The 12,381-nt window shown below is 48.7% G+C and overlaps 1 protein-coding gene across 2 annotated transcripts in view; it reads left to right on the top strand.

Annotated features, from left to right (window-relative positions):
- ec (ubiquitin specific peptidase echinus) overlaps window positions 1-12,381 on the top strand; it is an 80,513-nt gene that overhangs the window by 34,146 nt on the left and 33,986 nt on the right. For both annotated transcript variants that reach the window (XM_075691180.1, XM_075691181.1), the window contains exon 2: window positions 3,903-4,096. In XM_075691180.1, the coding sequence (XP_075547295.1) occupies window positions 3,950-4,096 (147 nt within the window). In that variant the 5' untranslated portion in view covers window positions 3,903-3,949. The remainder of the gene's footprint in view (window positions 1-3,902; window positions 4,097-12,381) is intronic.

Genomic DNA, 12,381 nt, shown 5'->3' with positions numbered 1-12,381 from the left:
TGCAATTGCAAGATGAGGGCTCCGCATGAACTTGGCGCGATTTTGTCTTTGGCTTTGTCCACCTGCACAACCAACTTATCATAATTGGACGTATTCGTTGCATATTTAGCACTCCCATCAGCTATAAGCTGCTTGTGTTCTACGTTTATTTTACAGGTACATGCACATTGCGCGCATGATACCCTCGTTGAACTGTTCGCTGAAGTACGTTCATCCAGGTGAAGTAAGCAAGGGCCCCTTGCTTACTATATACGTAAGTTAGCAAGGAGTACCTCTGGCTGCATGAACGACCTGATGCGATAGCCAGGACTTGCGTACACTTATAGTGCGTTGTTATAAGTAGTGTCGGAAACGGCCTTGTCGTATAGATTCCACAAGCAACTGTAGCATTGCAGATGCCGTTTTAAGCTGTGTTCCAATGCTCGCCATAGATGGCTAAGTGGGCAGCGGCCATCGCAAGTCTCGTTCCAGTTCTCACGAAGACGTCAAAGTAGACAGCTTCGCGAAGATAGTATCGAAGTCGAAGACGATGCAGGCTACTTTTCTGTGCAAACAAGATGGCGGCTGAGCAAGGCTCTCTGAAGCTTGACGGGAAGGTCGCCTGCGCACAAGAAAACGTAGACACGCTTTCCTATGCCCTTAATGTAAGTCACATCGTGTTTTTCATGGGTTCGCAGGCGCAAATACTTGAAATAAAGAAATAATGTGTGCTTTTCTAAACTTTTCTTTTTGTCGCCGCGAGGTGGCGTCACGTCGCAGAAGCGTCTTCCGGACGGCTCGAAACGTTCGATTACATGGCCGACATGGCCTCGAAGCTGTCTCCCTATAGCTGTCTCCGTAGACTGTCTCCGATGCTGGCCAGAATTGGAACTCGCTCTTAGGTGGCACATTACGCATGATACATATGGCGCGTCGGGCAGTTCTTTATGAACTCGCGTCGGCTCCGTATGGCTAGGTGGGGGTCATGTAAAGTGCATGTCAAATTGCAGAAGTGTTTTTTCTGCTCTTTCCATAGGAAGAAGCGGTATAGTGGGAGGATGAGCGAGTGGGATGTTGGTGAAATTTCATTCTACACAGCTAAATACCATTTTCATTTCTCAACGGTGACACTCCGTGTGTTTAACGCCGTTATAAACATTTGCAGCTGTGTATGGTTGTCGAATTGTGATGTAAGCATTTAAACTGTACGGCTGTCAAGTTTGTGTGGTGCACCGGTTTCCGGCGGCGACGGAAGCAGCAGCAGCGGATACCAGTCTTAACAAGGACAAGAGTAGGCTATAGTTGGTGCGTTGTTTCAGTGTGCATTGAGATCACAGTGGAGAAACGCAAGGCACAGGCGGAGCAGACGCAACAAGCGCTGGTTTCCAGCCACAGCATTCATTTCCGCTCGTGTGGCGGTGCATATCTGTGGCAGACAACCTGCGCACGCTCGTGGGCCAAACAAGGGCAGCCGATCGGTCTCTATCGCCGCGGATGTTGCGGTGTAACCAGGAACACCGTCGGGCTCCGTAACTCCCGAACGCGTCCGTCCGATAACAGGTCTTGCGCTCGAAACCGGTTCAGAGTGCGTTGCTCGTGGCACGCGCGTCTTTAGGGCCGACCGCGCGTAGCGCGAGGAAACACCGCGGCCTCAAAAGATGGCGACCAATACAAGTGGCCGCTCGGGTCAAGCGGAGAAAGTTTTGCCCGCTGATTTCCTGCCGCCCTTTGTCTTGTAAATTACGCACGCCGTGATGCACAGAGTCGGCGCTGTCCTCGCGATCTTCGGTGCACTGCGGTACTATGTGGACGATGCGTCGTTTCTTCGAGTCGCGCCACGAACTCGAAGGGTGTCCTCTCGCTGCTCTCCGTGGAGCGTTTACGTGACATTCATAGCAGCTCCTCGAAATGCGCTGGCTTGTTTTAGACTGAGGGAAAATTTGGAGGACGCTTAAGCTTCGCCTTTAAGAGTGGAACGCGACAGCATTCAAAGATCCCCGACTGCTTCTCACGCTTCCCGGCAACTGCGGCTTATGTAACCGTAATGGTTACCGAGAAACGCTGGCGGCGAACGCTATGCACGAACGCGAGCTTTTTGGTAGAAACGCGGCCTTTAGCGTGGGCCGATCGCGGAGATCGTGCACAGCCGCGCCAAGATATTTTCATCGTTTTCAGGTTTCTGTTATCGTTTGGCACTTTTACTATTTCAGCCTGAGAAGATTTAACATAAAAGGCGTGCGCTGTCGCTGTTTTGTTCCACGACATTTGTTTGTGGGCTATCATTCTCGAAATTCCGAGGAATAACTTTGTCAAGAATGTAAGATAAGGCGTGAGCAGCTTTAGTGATGGAATGGTGTTGCAATATAACCCGCATATACCGCATGTCGTGACATATACATACACCTAAATATGTACGGCAATTTTCGCTCACAGAACGCCCGCGGCGCCGGACGCCGGATTTTCTGCGACACGGGGCCCTTAATGCTTTCACGTTAAAACTAGCGAGGCCGCGGCGCAGTGCTCGCCGTTGGCCGGTCCACGTCCTCGCTCCTGACGCGGGATGAGCCTTGCACCGGCGAGCTCGTGGCTGGGCGTGCCTGCGCATACTTGCGCCGAAGCGCTTCCGTCCGTCGTGCGTCAGCCGCGGTTCGACCGCTTTTTTTTTTTTTTTTCGGCATCCAGGGCAGTCATGCGTAGCGCGTTCTGGAGCTGCAAAACGCCCATGTTCGCGGGAAGCGGCCGGCCGGGATCCTCTGGCCGCTATTGTTCTCGCCTTTTTCACGCACAGTACCGATTCGCTAATGCACCGAATGTCACCCAATAAAGACATCAGGGACGACAGCGAGCTAGCGCCGATTTCCGACAGCTCGGCAGTCGTCGTGATGGACGTCACCGGTATGCGGGCACCGGCCCTGGTTGACACCCGAAAACGGAAACCCCCCGCAGGGCGACGCCCGCATTGTTGCTCGGGCGGTTTACGACTGCTGTTTGTCAGCACGAGCTTCCTCTTCTCACGGCACCAGCGGGAAATATAGTTGGCGCATGCGGGACCCGCGGCCCTGTAACACTGCTGGACCAGCGGCTGCATATTTGGCGCCATCGCTATATACACCGCGGCTGAGTGAAAGTGTTTTCCCCACGCCGCAGCTGCTGCAACTGACCGTCATTGACTTGCACGTACTATCAGCGGCACAATTCGCGTTTGCGGACCTCAGCGGCGAGGAGCAGCTGCGTAAATGTTGACTTCGATGCCTGATTTCTCGCCATGAATCCGTAGCGAGAACTTTGAAAGTCAGCGAAGGCGATGGGACGATGTACCAATTATCTTGCAAATCGTAAAATTACGGCTTTATTTTCAAACTTGGTGCTGGGGTCATTAAACATGTATCGACACAAAGTGCAACATTTGTGATGCGCCATACGCGAGTCAGACAGGTCACTCTCGCGCGTGGGAACTGCTGACGCTTATGGTCGCGTACTCAACAACCGTAAACCAAGCGAACCGTGCCGTTAACTAGCGACACGCGAACCACCGGAGCGAAGTCGAACTACGGTTGACTGACGACGGTGGAGCTGCGTGTGCTCGCTCGTTGCACCCGGCATTTCTGATTGTCGCCGTATAATCAAGCTTCGTATACCACTCATGTTGCGGGGAGGACTTGCAGCCAAAGAGAGTCCGTCCACCGGGTGGTACTAACGCTAAGTGAAAACTGCATGTCGCGTGGAAACACAGGTCATAGGAGAAAAAAAAAAGTGCTTCCTCACTATTCGTACACTATATATATGGCGGCTCCACGCATCGTGCTCAGAGCAGGCTGTTGGCAATTAATGTGCTGGGTTTGCTTAGCGTTTTGTTAGTCAGCAAGTTGTGATGCCGCGGAGGCATGCGTGCCTTACTAAGAACGTTCTCGATCTCCTCGCAGGGCCCGTGAGGAGCTGCGCCCCAGGAGCCTGAGCGTCACGGCCAGTCATGGCGCCTGCCAAAAGCGGGTCCTCGAGCGCCACCAGCATGGCGCACAGCATGATGATGCCCCGCTGCACCATGTCTATCACCCGCACCAAGGGGCTACTCAACATGCCGGGCCAGAACAACTGCTTCCTCAACAGTGCCGTACAGGTGGGCTGCCAGGCGTTTTCTCTTCTGGCACGTGTTGCGGTTCCAAGTATACTGCTTTGCTTCGGAGGGAAAGCTGTGCTGATCGGACGAGACTCGTGTCTGGAGCAAAGTACGATGAGACAATGAGCAGTAGAGCAGAATTTCTGGACTGTGCCGTGTCCCTGTTTCGTATTTTCCCGCCGTGTTGCAATTGCGCGCACCTTACATCAGGTGGGCCAGGTATGTTTTCACATAATTAGAGGAAATTGTGCAGCCCTATTTACAGCCTCAATGATAGTATTCAGCCTTAGCGTTGGTTTGATTATTATTTATATGTAGTCTAGAGTTTAATTACTTCCGCTTTGGCTGCCCCCGGGATTCGTACCTATGCGCGCGAATCTGTTGTCTGAATTTTTTTTTTTTCATCTGATCTTGAGCACTCGTGCCCTCTGGTTTTAGTTATATGTATTGACATTGTGTTCATCGGTTTTAACGATTGATCGTGAACGAAGCAGACTAAGCCGCACGCAGAGGGCGGCTGGCCACAAAGATGGGGTAAGGCGTGCGGGCACGGACACAAGAGAAGTGGACAACACGAACGCGCGCTCGTATTGTCCACTTCTCTCGTATCCGTGTCTGCACGCCTTACCCCTTCTTTGCATTACAAATCCTTACCGCCTAGCGCAGCTTTCTGTTGTTTTAAGCTACAAAAGGTGTTTGCCGCCTCGCGATAAAATGTTCCACAGTGACTTATACGACTGAGGAGTAGCACATTCACGCGTAATAGTCGCGAACTGCACTCCACAAGGCGCTCACGGTTAGCAACAAGCGAATGATCGGGGCCTCAGAGCATTCGCGTGTTGCACGTAATCTGCTAGGCTGATTAACCGACCGAGGCGTCATTAGGGTCGCACTCCCAATACGGAACTCGGTGCGTAATAAAGTAGGGAGATGCGCACCCAGAGAGGGAAAACGGCCTTAAAAAAAAAAAGCACGCTGGCATCTTCCCTCGCGCGCCAAATTGGAAGGCGAAGACACGCTTGCAAAATGCTTTTCGTTGGACACCTGAACGGGTGACGCGGGCGAGCCTAGTCGGAAAACCTGTTCTGCGAAGCCGGGCGGCAGCGAGCCCAGCGACAGGAGCTGCTGCGCGCACCGCATCACGCTCGCTGGCTTGAAGTTGAAGCGGATGAGTTTTGCGTTTCCAGCGTACTCATTGGGGGAAGTGGGGAGAGGACAGAGGTAATCGCGCAAGTACGGGGAGGGGCGAGTTAGGTCGCGTGACCGAAGGCGGGTTAGCGAAACAACTATCGAATGAAATATTGTTTTGGATGCAGAATTTGGGAGCTATCATGGTGATCACCGCGTGCGAGAATAAATTCTCAGTTGACGCAGGAAGGAACGAAACCACGGTTGCAGCTCATTTGCAGTCATAAGAGTCCGAGTGACACATGCTTCGCCGAAAAGCTTGTTTCGTGCCCAATTTCGGCGCTGAAGTTCTAACGCGAAGAGTAAATGGTGCATAAACGATAACTTGTTGCATAACGCTTACCGGGTGCCCTTAGGCGCGCCGCCGAAAAGGTATCGTTCAGTGGAATTTTTGAGACCTGGCAAGTTTTCGAAAGCGGACATGTTAGGAAAATATGTAAGTGCAAACGCATTATGGAACGACGCACTGTCCGTCAGCTTCGTAATCTGATGCCTGCATCCTAAAAGCAATACCACAATTTATTTATTTATTTATTTATTTATTTATTTATTTATTTATTTATTTATTTATATCAGCTCGTCTTTTTATTCTTTGTTGTGACGCGGATACCCACAGTACCTAACGCTGCCCATCTCAGCATGTGCCACACATTTGCTGACTTCAGAAGCTACGCCGGAACTTGGAAAAAATAGCGGGCCTCGTGGCCTTTGTGAAGGAAAAGTTGCAGTGCTGTGGAGTTGATTAAATTTTGTTATTGCTCAGTGAAAACGGGTGTTCCTCGAACTTGTGCAATTGCACGAGGAAGGTTCTCGCTGCGTTTTTCATCACGCGCTAAAACGGTCCATTGCACATTATAGCGAAGCCTTAGCGAACTCCTCTATGAAGGTTCTCTTACCTTCTTTAGTATACTAACGAAGGTAAGATAATTTTCATAGAGCAGCACGGTAGTGCACTCTTTACTAGTCATGGCGCAGAATGGCCTATGTGACACGTGTTTGGGGCTAGGGATGCAACCCTGCAAAACAGGACTTCCCATCCATGTGGCTAATGCGAGGCGTGGTTGAGGTACGTCCCCATATTTTTCGGTTATCGTCAGTCGTCCGGGTAGTCTATTTGCTGCTTACTGGAGACCACTGATTGGAATGTGTGGCGGTCACTTATCGTGCGCGACGATTGCCCGCCGTCGGTCTATATAGTGCACAATGTACGCTAAGTCTTGCCATGTAAAGTGTGTCAAGCCTGAATTCTTGAAGCATACTTTTGTTTTTTAATAGCTTCCCTAACTCATTAGTCCACGCTCACTCGCGTTGCAGCGACCGTATTTTCATTCGAAACGTGATTTCACTCCTTTCAAAAGCTGTGTGAGCGCTAGCATACCGCTTCATGGCGTTAAAGCTTCTTTAAATTGGGGGTGGGTGCTTGCTGTGTCAAGAACAGAGTATGAAAATTAATACTGGAGCGCGGGCGCTTATTGGAGCATGGGCAGGTGGCAGAGGTCAGTGGGGGGCTCTGGACTGGGGGACTCCGACCACTCCTCCTTAAAATCTCTTCCTGTCAAATAAAGTTTCTCTCTCTCTCTATCTCTCTCTCTCTCTCTCTCTCTCTCTCTCTCTCTCTCTATATATATATATATATATATATATATATATATATATATATATATATATATATATATATATATATATATATATATATATATATATATATATATATATATATATATATCGGCAACATCTAACGCGCTGCCATGCCAGGACAATATTACAAAGTGACCTCAGGTAATGCTAAATGCTTCAACACTTCGTACACGTATTGCTCCTCAACTCAGTAATGCAAAAGTTGATACGTTAACTTTTCATTAGTTAATTGATCGTAATAGTTTGTCGTGCGAGTCGCCGTTCGCCTCTTCATATAATCCAACTGCGGCGATGGAGTTGTACTGTTTGGCAGAGGCGATTTTTTTTTTCAGTGTGTTTGGAATGGATAATGAGGGTTCGGTAACCATCTTTACATGTCAAATTTTCGATCACTTATTTGTATCAACTTTAAGAACGGAGTCATCTTTTTGTTCATCAAAACAACGCGCTATAGAACGGTTGCTCAGGAAGAAACAGGCCAACCTAGACGCAGTAAGGGTAAGAGCAGACTAATTCAGGCTGCTACTTGCAAACAAATATGCACCCTTCGAAGAGAGAGATGAAGATGACATAGAGGTAAAGAATGAAACCGTAACTATGCTGACTTCAGAGGCAGCAACTGAAGTGGGAAGTCAAGCGCCAGAGTAAACAGTAGGTAAGCTCTCCCAAGTAACAAAGGACCTAATAAAGAAACGACATAGAATGAAAGTGTCCGACTCGGGAGATAAGACAGAATTTGCGGAACTGTCAAAACTGATCAACAAGGAGAAAATAATGGATATTCGAAATTGTAACGTGAGAAAGACTGAGGAAGCCATAAAAAATTGATGCTGGATGAAATCAGTGAGAAGGAAACTTGGCATAGGACAAACCAAGATCTATGCACATAAAGATAAGCAGGGTAATATCATCAGCAACCTTGAAGGTATAGTAAAAGCAGCGGAGGAATTTTACACCGACCTGTACAATACCCAGAGGAGCCGTGATACCTCCATTCAAAGCAGTAATGAACAGGTTGCAGAGACTCCTTCTATAACTAGCGATGAGGTTAGAAGGGCATTGCATGACATGAAACGGGGAAAAGCTGCAGGAGAAGATGGAATAACAGTCGATTTATTCATAGATGGAGGAGACATAATGCTTGAAGAACTATCGGTTCTCTATACGAAGTGTCTATCGACTCCAAGGGTCCCTGAGAACTGAAAGAATGCAAACATTGCACTATTCCACAAAAAGGGAGACGTTAAAGAATTGAAAAATTATAGGCCCATTAGCTTACTCGCAGTATTATATAAAATATTCACCAAGGTAATTTCCAATAGAATAAGGGCAACACTGGACTTTAGTCAACCAAGGGAATAGGCTGGGTTCAGGAAGTGATACTCTACAATGGGTCACATCCATGTCATTAATCAGGCAATCGAGAAATCCGCAGAGTAAAATAAGCCTCTCTATATGGTTTTAATTGATTACGAAAAGGCATTTGATTCAGTAGAGATACCAGCAGTCATAGAGTCATTACGCAATGAAGGAGTACAGGCCGCTTACATAAATACCTTGGAAAATATCTGCAAAGATTCCACAGCTACCTTAATTCTACAAAAGAAAAGTAGGACGATACCTATAAAGAAAGGGGTCAAACAAGGAGACACAATCTCTATAATTCTATTCACTGTGTGCTTGGAAGAAGTATTCAAACTATTAAACTGGGGAGGCTTAGGAGTGAGGATCAACGGCGCATATCTCAGCAACCTTCAATTTCCAGATGACGCTGTCTTGTTCAGTAACACTGGAGGAGAGTTGCAACAAAAGATCGAGGGCCTTAACAGAAAGAGTGTAAGAGTGGGGTTGAAGATTAATATGCAGAAGACAAAGATAATGATGAATAGCCGGGCAAGGGAGCAGGAGTTCAGGATCGCCAGTCAGCCTCTAGAGTCTGTGAAAGAGTACGTTTATCTAGGTCAATTAATCACAGGGAACCCTGACCATGTGAAGGAAATCCACAGAAGAATAAAAATTGGTTGGGGTGCATACGGCATACATTGTCAGCTTCTGGCTGGAAGCTTACCATTATCATTGAAAAGGAAGGTGTACAATCAGTTCGTTTTACCGGTGCTGACATATGGGGCAGAAACTTGGAGACTGACAAAAAAAGCTTGAGAACGAGTTAAGGACCGCGCAGAGAGCGATTGAACGAAGAATGCTATAGGCATAACGTTAATAGAGGGAAAGAGAGCGGGTTGGATAAGAAAGCAAACGGACATAGCCGATATTCTAACTGACATTAAGAGAAAAAAAATGGAGCTGGGCAGGTCATGTAATGCGTAGTAAGGTAACCGGTGAATTATTAGGGTTACAGAATGTGTGCCAAGAGAAGGGAAGTGCAGTCGAGGACGGTAGAAGACTAGGTGGGGCGATGAAATTAGGAAATTCGCGGGCGCTAGTTGGAATCGATTGGCGCAGGACAGGAGTCATTGGAGATCGCAGGGAGAGGCCTTCGTCCTTCAATGGACATAAAATAGGTTTTTGATGATGATGATGAAACAGATGACCATTAACAGATGACAGTTCTAGTGCACGTTATCTACGGACTTTCTTTGTAAAATTATGTTGTAGATGTAAGCGTTGTTGCTAATCGTTTCTACGTAGCTAGGTGTTCCCTGCACGATTTTGACCGAGTAGCTGTTGTACATCGAACGTGAACTGACTCTCTATGCCTTATGACCTCGTGACGTTTCACATATATGTGTGTACCCCTGGCGGGAGGAAAAATGAGGTTTTGCCCTGACCTGTTTTGCGAGAGGACGGTGATCGCGGACTGTAGCGTCTAATTAGTATCCGCTCTATCACGCAATTGCTCGCCTATTGCGTACACGCACACACGGTTAATTGGGGGACGGACGTTGAAGCACTATAGTAATAAAGCGCGGGAATCACAAGCTTGGCTGCTTTCTAAGTCACACTAAGCGATCGACGAGCGAACCATTGAAGGAGCGCGTGAACAGGCTGCCAAGAATGTTTTCGCGCACTTCTCCGCTTACTTGGCCCGCGGTGCAGAATTGCGCGTCTAGGCGACCCATTAACACCCTTTATCTTTTATTTTCTACCTCTTCTTTTCATTTGCCGTATGCGTCTGTTGTACTACGTTCCCGACCTTGGCAGTGTGTGTAGCAACCGCGAACGAGATGACTGTTTAAAGACGCAGGCGGTAAAGAAAAAAAAAAAAAACGCGTGTTTTAAAGGGCCCCTCAGCAGGCTCCATAGCAAATTTTGGTTATACGTTGGAAGTCGTTACGTGTCCTCGAACCCACAACCTTTGGTGGGAGTCGAACCCACGACCTTTAGTGGGAGAAAAGTAATAAGACGTAACAACGCATTCGAATGAGAATGTAAAGTAATTTAATAGATATCTCTTAAGCGCGCAGGCTTTCGCCTTCACCCTCTTTGGCGTATGCTAAAGTGACTGTCATTTTTTTTTCATTCAACGCCTGCGATTTCCTTTTCTCTAACGCTTGATACAGGACATCGCCAGTTTATTAATTGGTTACCTGAATTTATAGAGAATTAGAATCACCCATAAACATAGAAAGGTGGCTGTAAGTTTTCGGATTGAGCGTGCGTGCGTGCGTGCGTGTGCGTTTGTGTGCATGTTCTAAAGTAGTTCTATGGCTGCGCGGTTTCGACATTGGTGTACAATCATCAGGGGTGTGTCTTTGCGTGGCCGCAGTATAGGAGCTCGCTGTCTCGCGAGGATCGCGACCGTTTCTTGGGGCTCGATCGGTGTGGCCAGAGTATGAGACCGAGCGAAGCCGCACCGAGCCTTCTCGTAAGCTCGTCGCGCATAAATGGCTGCATGGGTACCACGATCTGACCTAACGCACGCAGTGTCGCATAGAACAGCCGGCACGAAAACCCCCGCTGCCCGGGTCTCCTCGCTCGGCGATCTGCCGGCGACCCACTGGCAAGGGCGGCGGTCCCCACCTGTCGCCGCCGCGGTCTCCGCCCCGGCGTCTCCGCACCGCGGGTCTTTTCCACGCTCTCCTCCTTCGAGACGCCCGCCGGAAGCTGGGACGGCTTTAAAGGGACGGCGAAAGAAACGGTGCGCGCCTGCAAGAAAGCGGGCGTCGCCGCGACTGCTTCCCACGGAGCATACACTTACGCAGCTGTTCTCCCCCTGGAAGCGTCAGTGAGAGAGTTCTGCTTCTTTCTCCCTTTCAATCTCTTTCTTGTGCGCACACTTCGTGCTCACCGCGGCCCACGGTCGTGTCTCCTAGTAGGAGAAAAGAAGGCATCGGAAGAAAGCTGAACATCGATGCGTCGACCACCGACTGTCGTGGGGCCGGAGCCAACCGCGCGTGATTATGTTGCAGCAGATGTCGTAGGGCTCTGGTTCGCTCTCCGTTAGTGTTCTCATATATGCGAGGAACACGACCATGTTTCAAGTGGTGAAAGGAGTTCTGATGAAAGGAAACAGTAGTACGTGGTGGCCGAGAAGTTTGACCCTGTTGAAAACCATTAACTTTTGGAGAACTATGGTAGCCTTGTTTTAATTGAAACCAATTTTATTTTGCACGTCAAAGGTGGATAGTTGTTATCGTCAGCGTGGCTTTCGGCGTTCTCGTCGTGGCTGTTAGAACGTTTAGGTGCATCCGCGGATTTAAACAGAATCTTAGGTGAAGCGTATGTTCCTGAGGACATAGCGAATCATGACTTCTGTGGATCCAGAGTCTGACGAATGCTTCGATTGACTTGTTTTCGATTGGCGGGCGGCCGCTTCCGGTACCGCGGACCCTCGCGATGTCATTAGTTCAGTCCCTCCAGGGCATTCCATGGTATCAAACCAAGGCTCCGGTATTTTGTATAGGGAGGCCAGATGAGCCCGTTCACACACAGGTAGTCGTCGCGCCGTTTGTGGAATCAGGGCTCCTGTTAAACAAAAACTTGCTTGCACAATAACTGTTCGTAAGAGCAAATGCCAGCCAGTTGCAGTGTTGGAGTTTCTATTAGCGAAGGCGGCCGGCTAAACAACGCTTACGAAAGCAAAGCTTTGTGAATTCCGCCCCTGCAACTCGCAGTGAAATGTTGGCTCCTTCTGTCGTCTTCATCGCAAAACATTATCTTGGTTCTTCTAGTCTACGGTAAAATTCGCGCCACTAAAATAACTGCATCCTTTCTATTTCGAATAAATTTTCCATAGGCACAAAACTTCTGGACTAAAGCGGCTGTTATATACTCTCATCGCTGTGATTGTCGATAGAAGCTGCGCGTTTCTCTGGGGTAGCCACATGAGACGTCCGAAGAAGAGCTGTAAAAAAAAAAAAAAAAAAAAAAGGTTGCCACCACTTCGCAACTGCGCCTGAACTGCCCAATCTTGCAGGCATGAATTAAAAAGACGCGTGCCCTGCTTTCCGTGGTGCGAGCTCTCACAGACGACGGCCGCCTCGCTATCCTGCGGTCGC

This window comes from Dermacentor variabilis, chromosome 1 (assembly GCF_050947875.1).
Source record: "Dermacentor variabilis isolate Ectoservices chromosome 1, ASM5094787v1, whole genome shotgun sequence".
Classification (NCBI taxonomy): domain Eukaryota; kingdom Metazoa; phylum Arthropoda; class Arachnida; order Ixodida; family Ixodidae; genus Dermacentor; species Dermacentor variabilis.
This window is presented reverse-complemented; position numbering and strand designations above follow the sequence as displayed.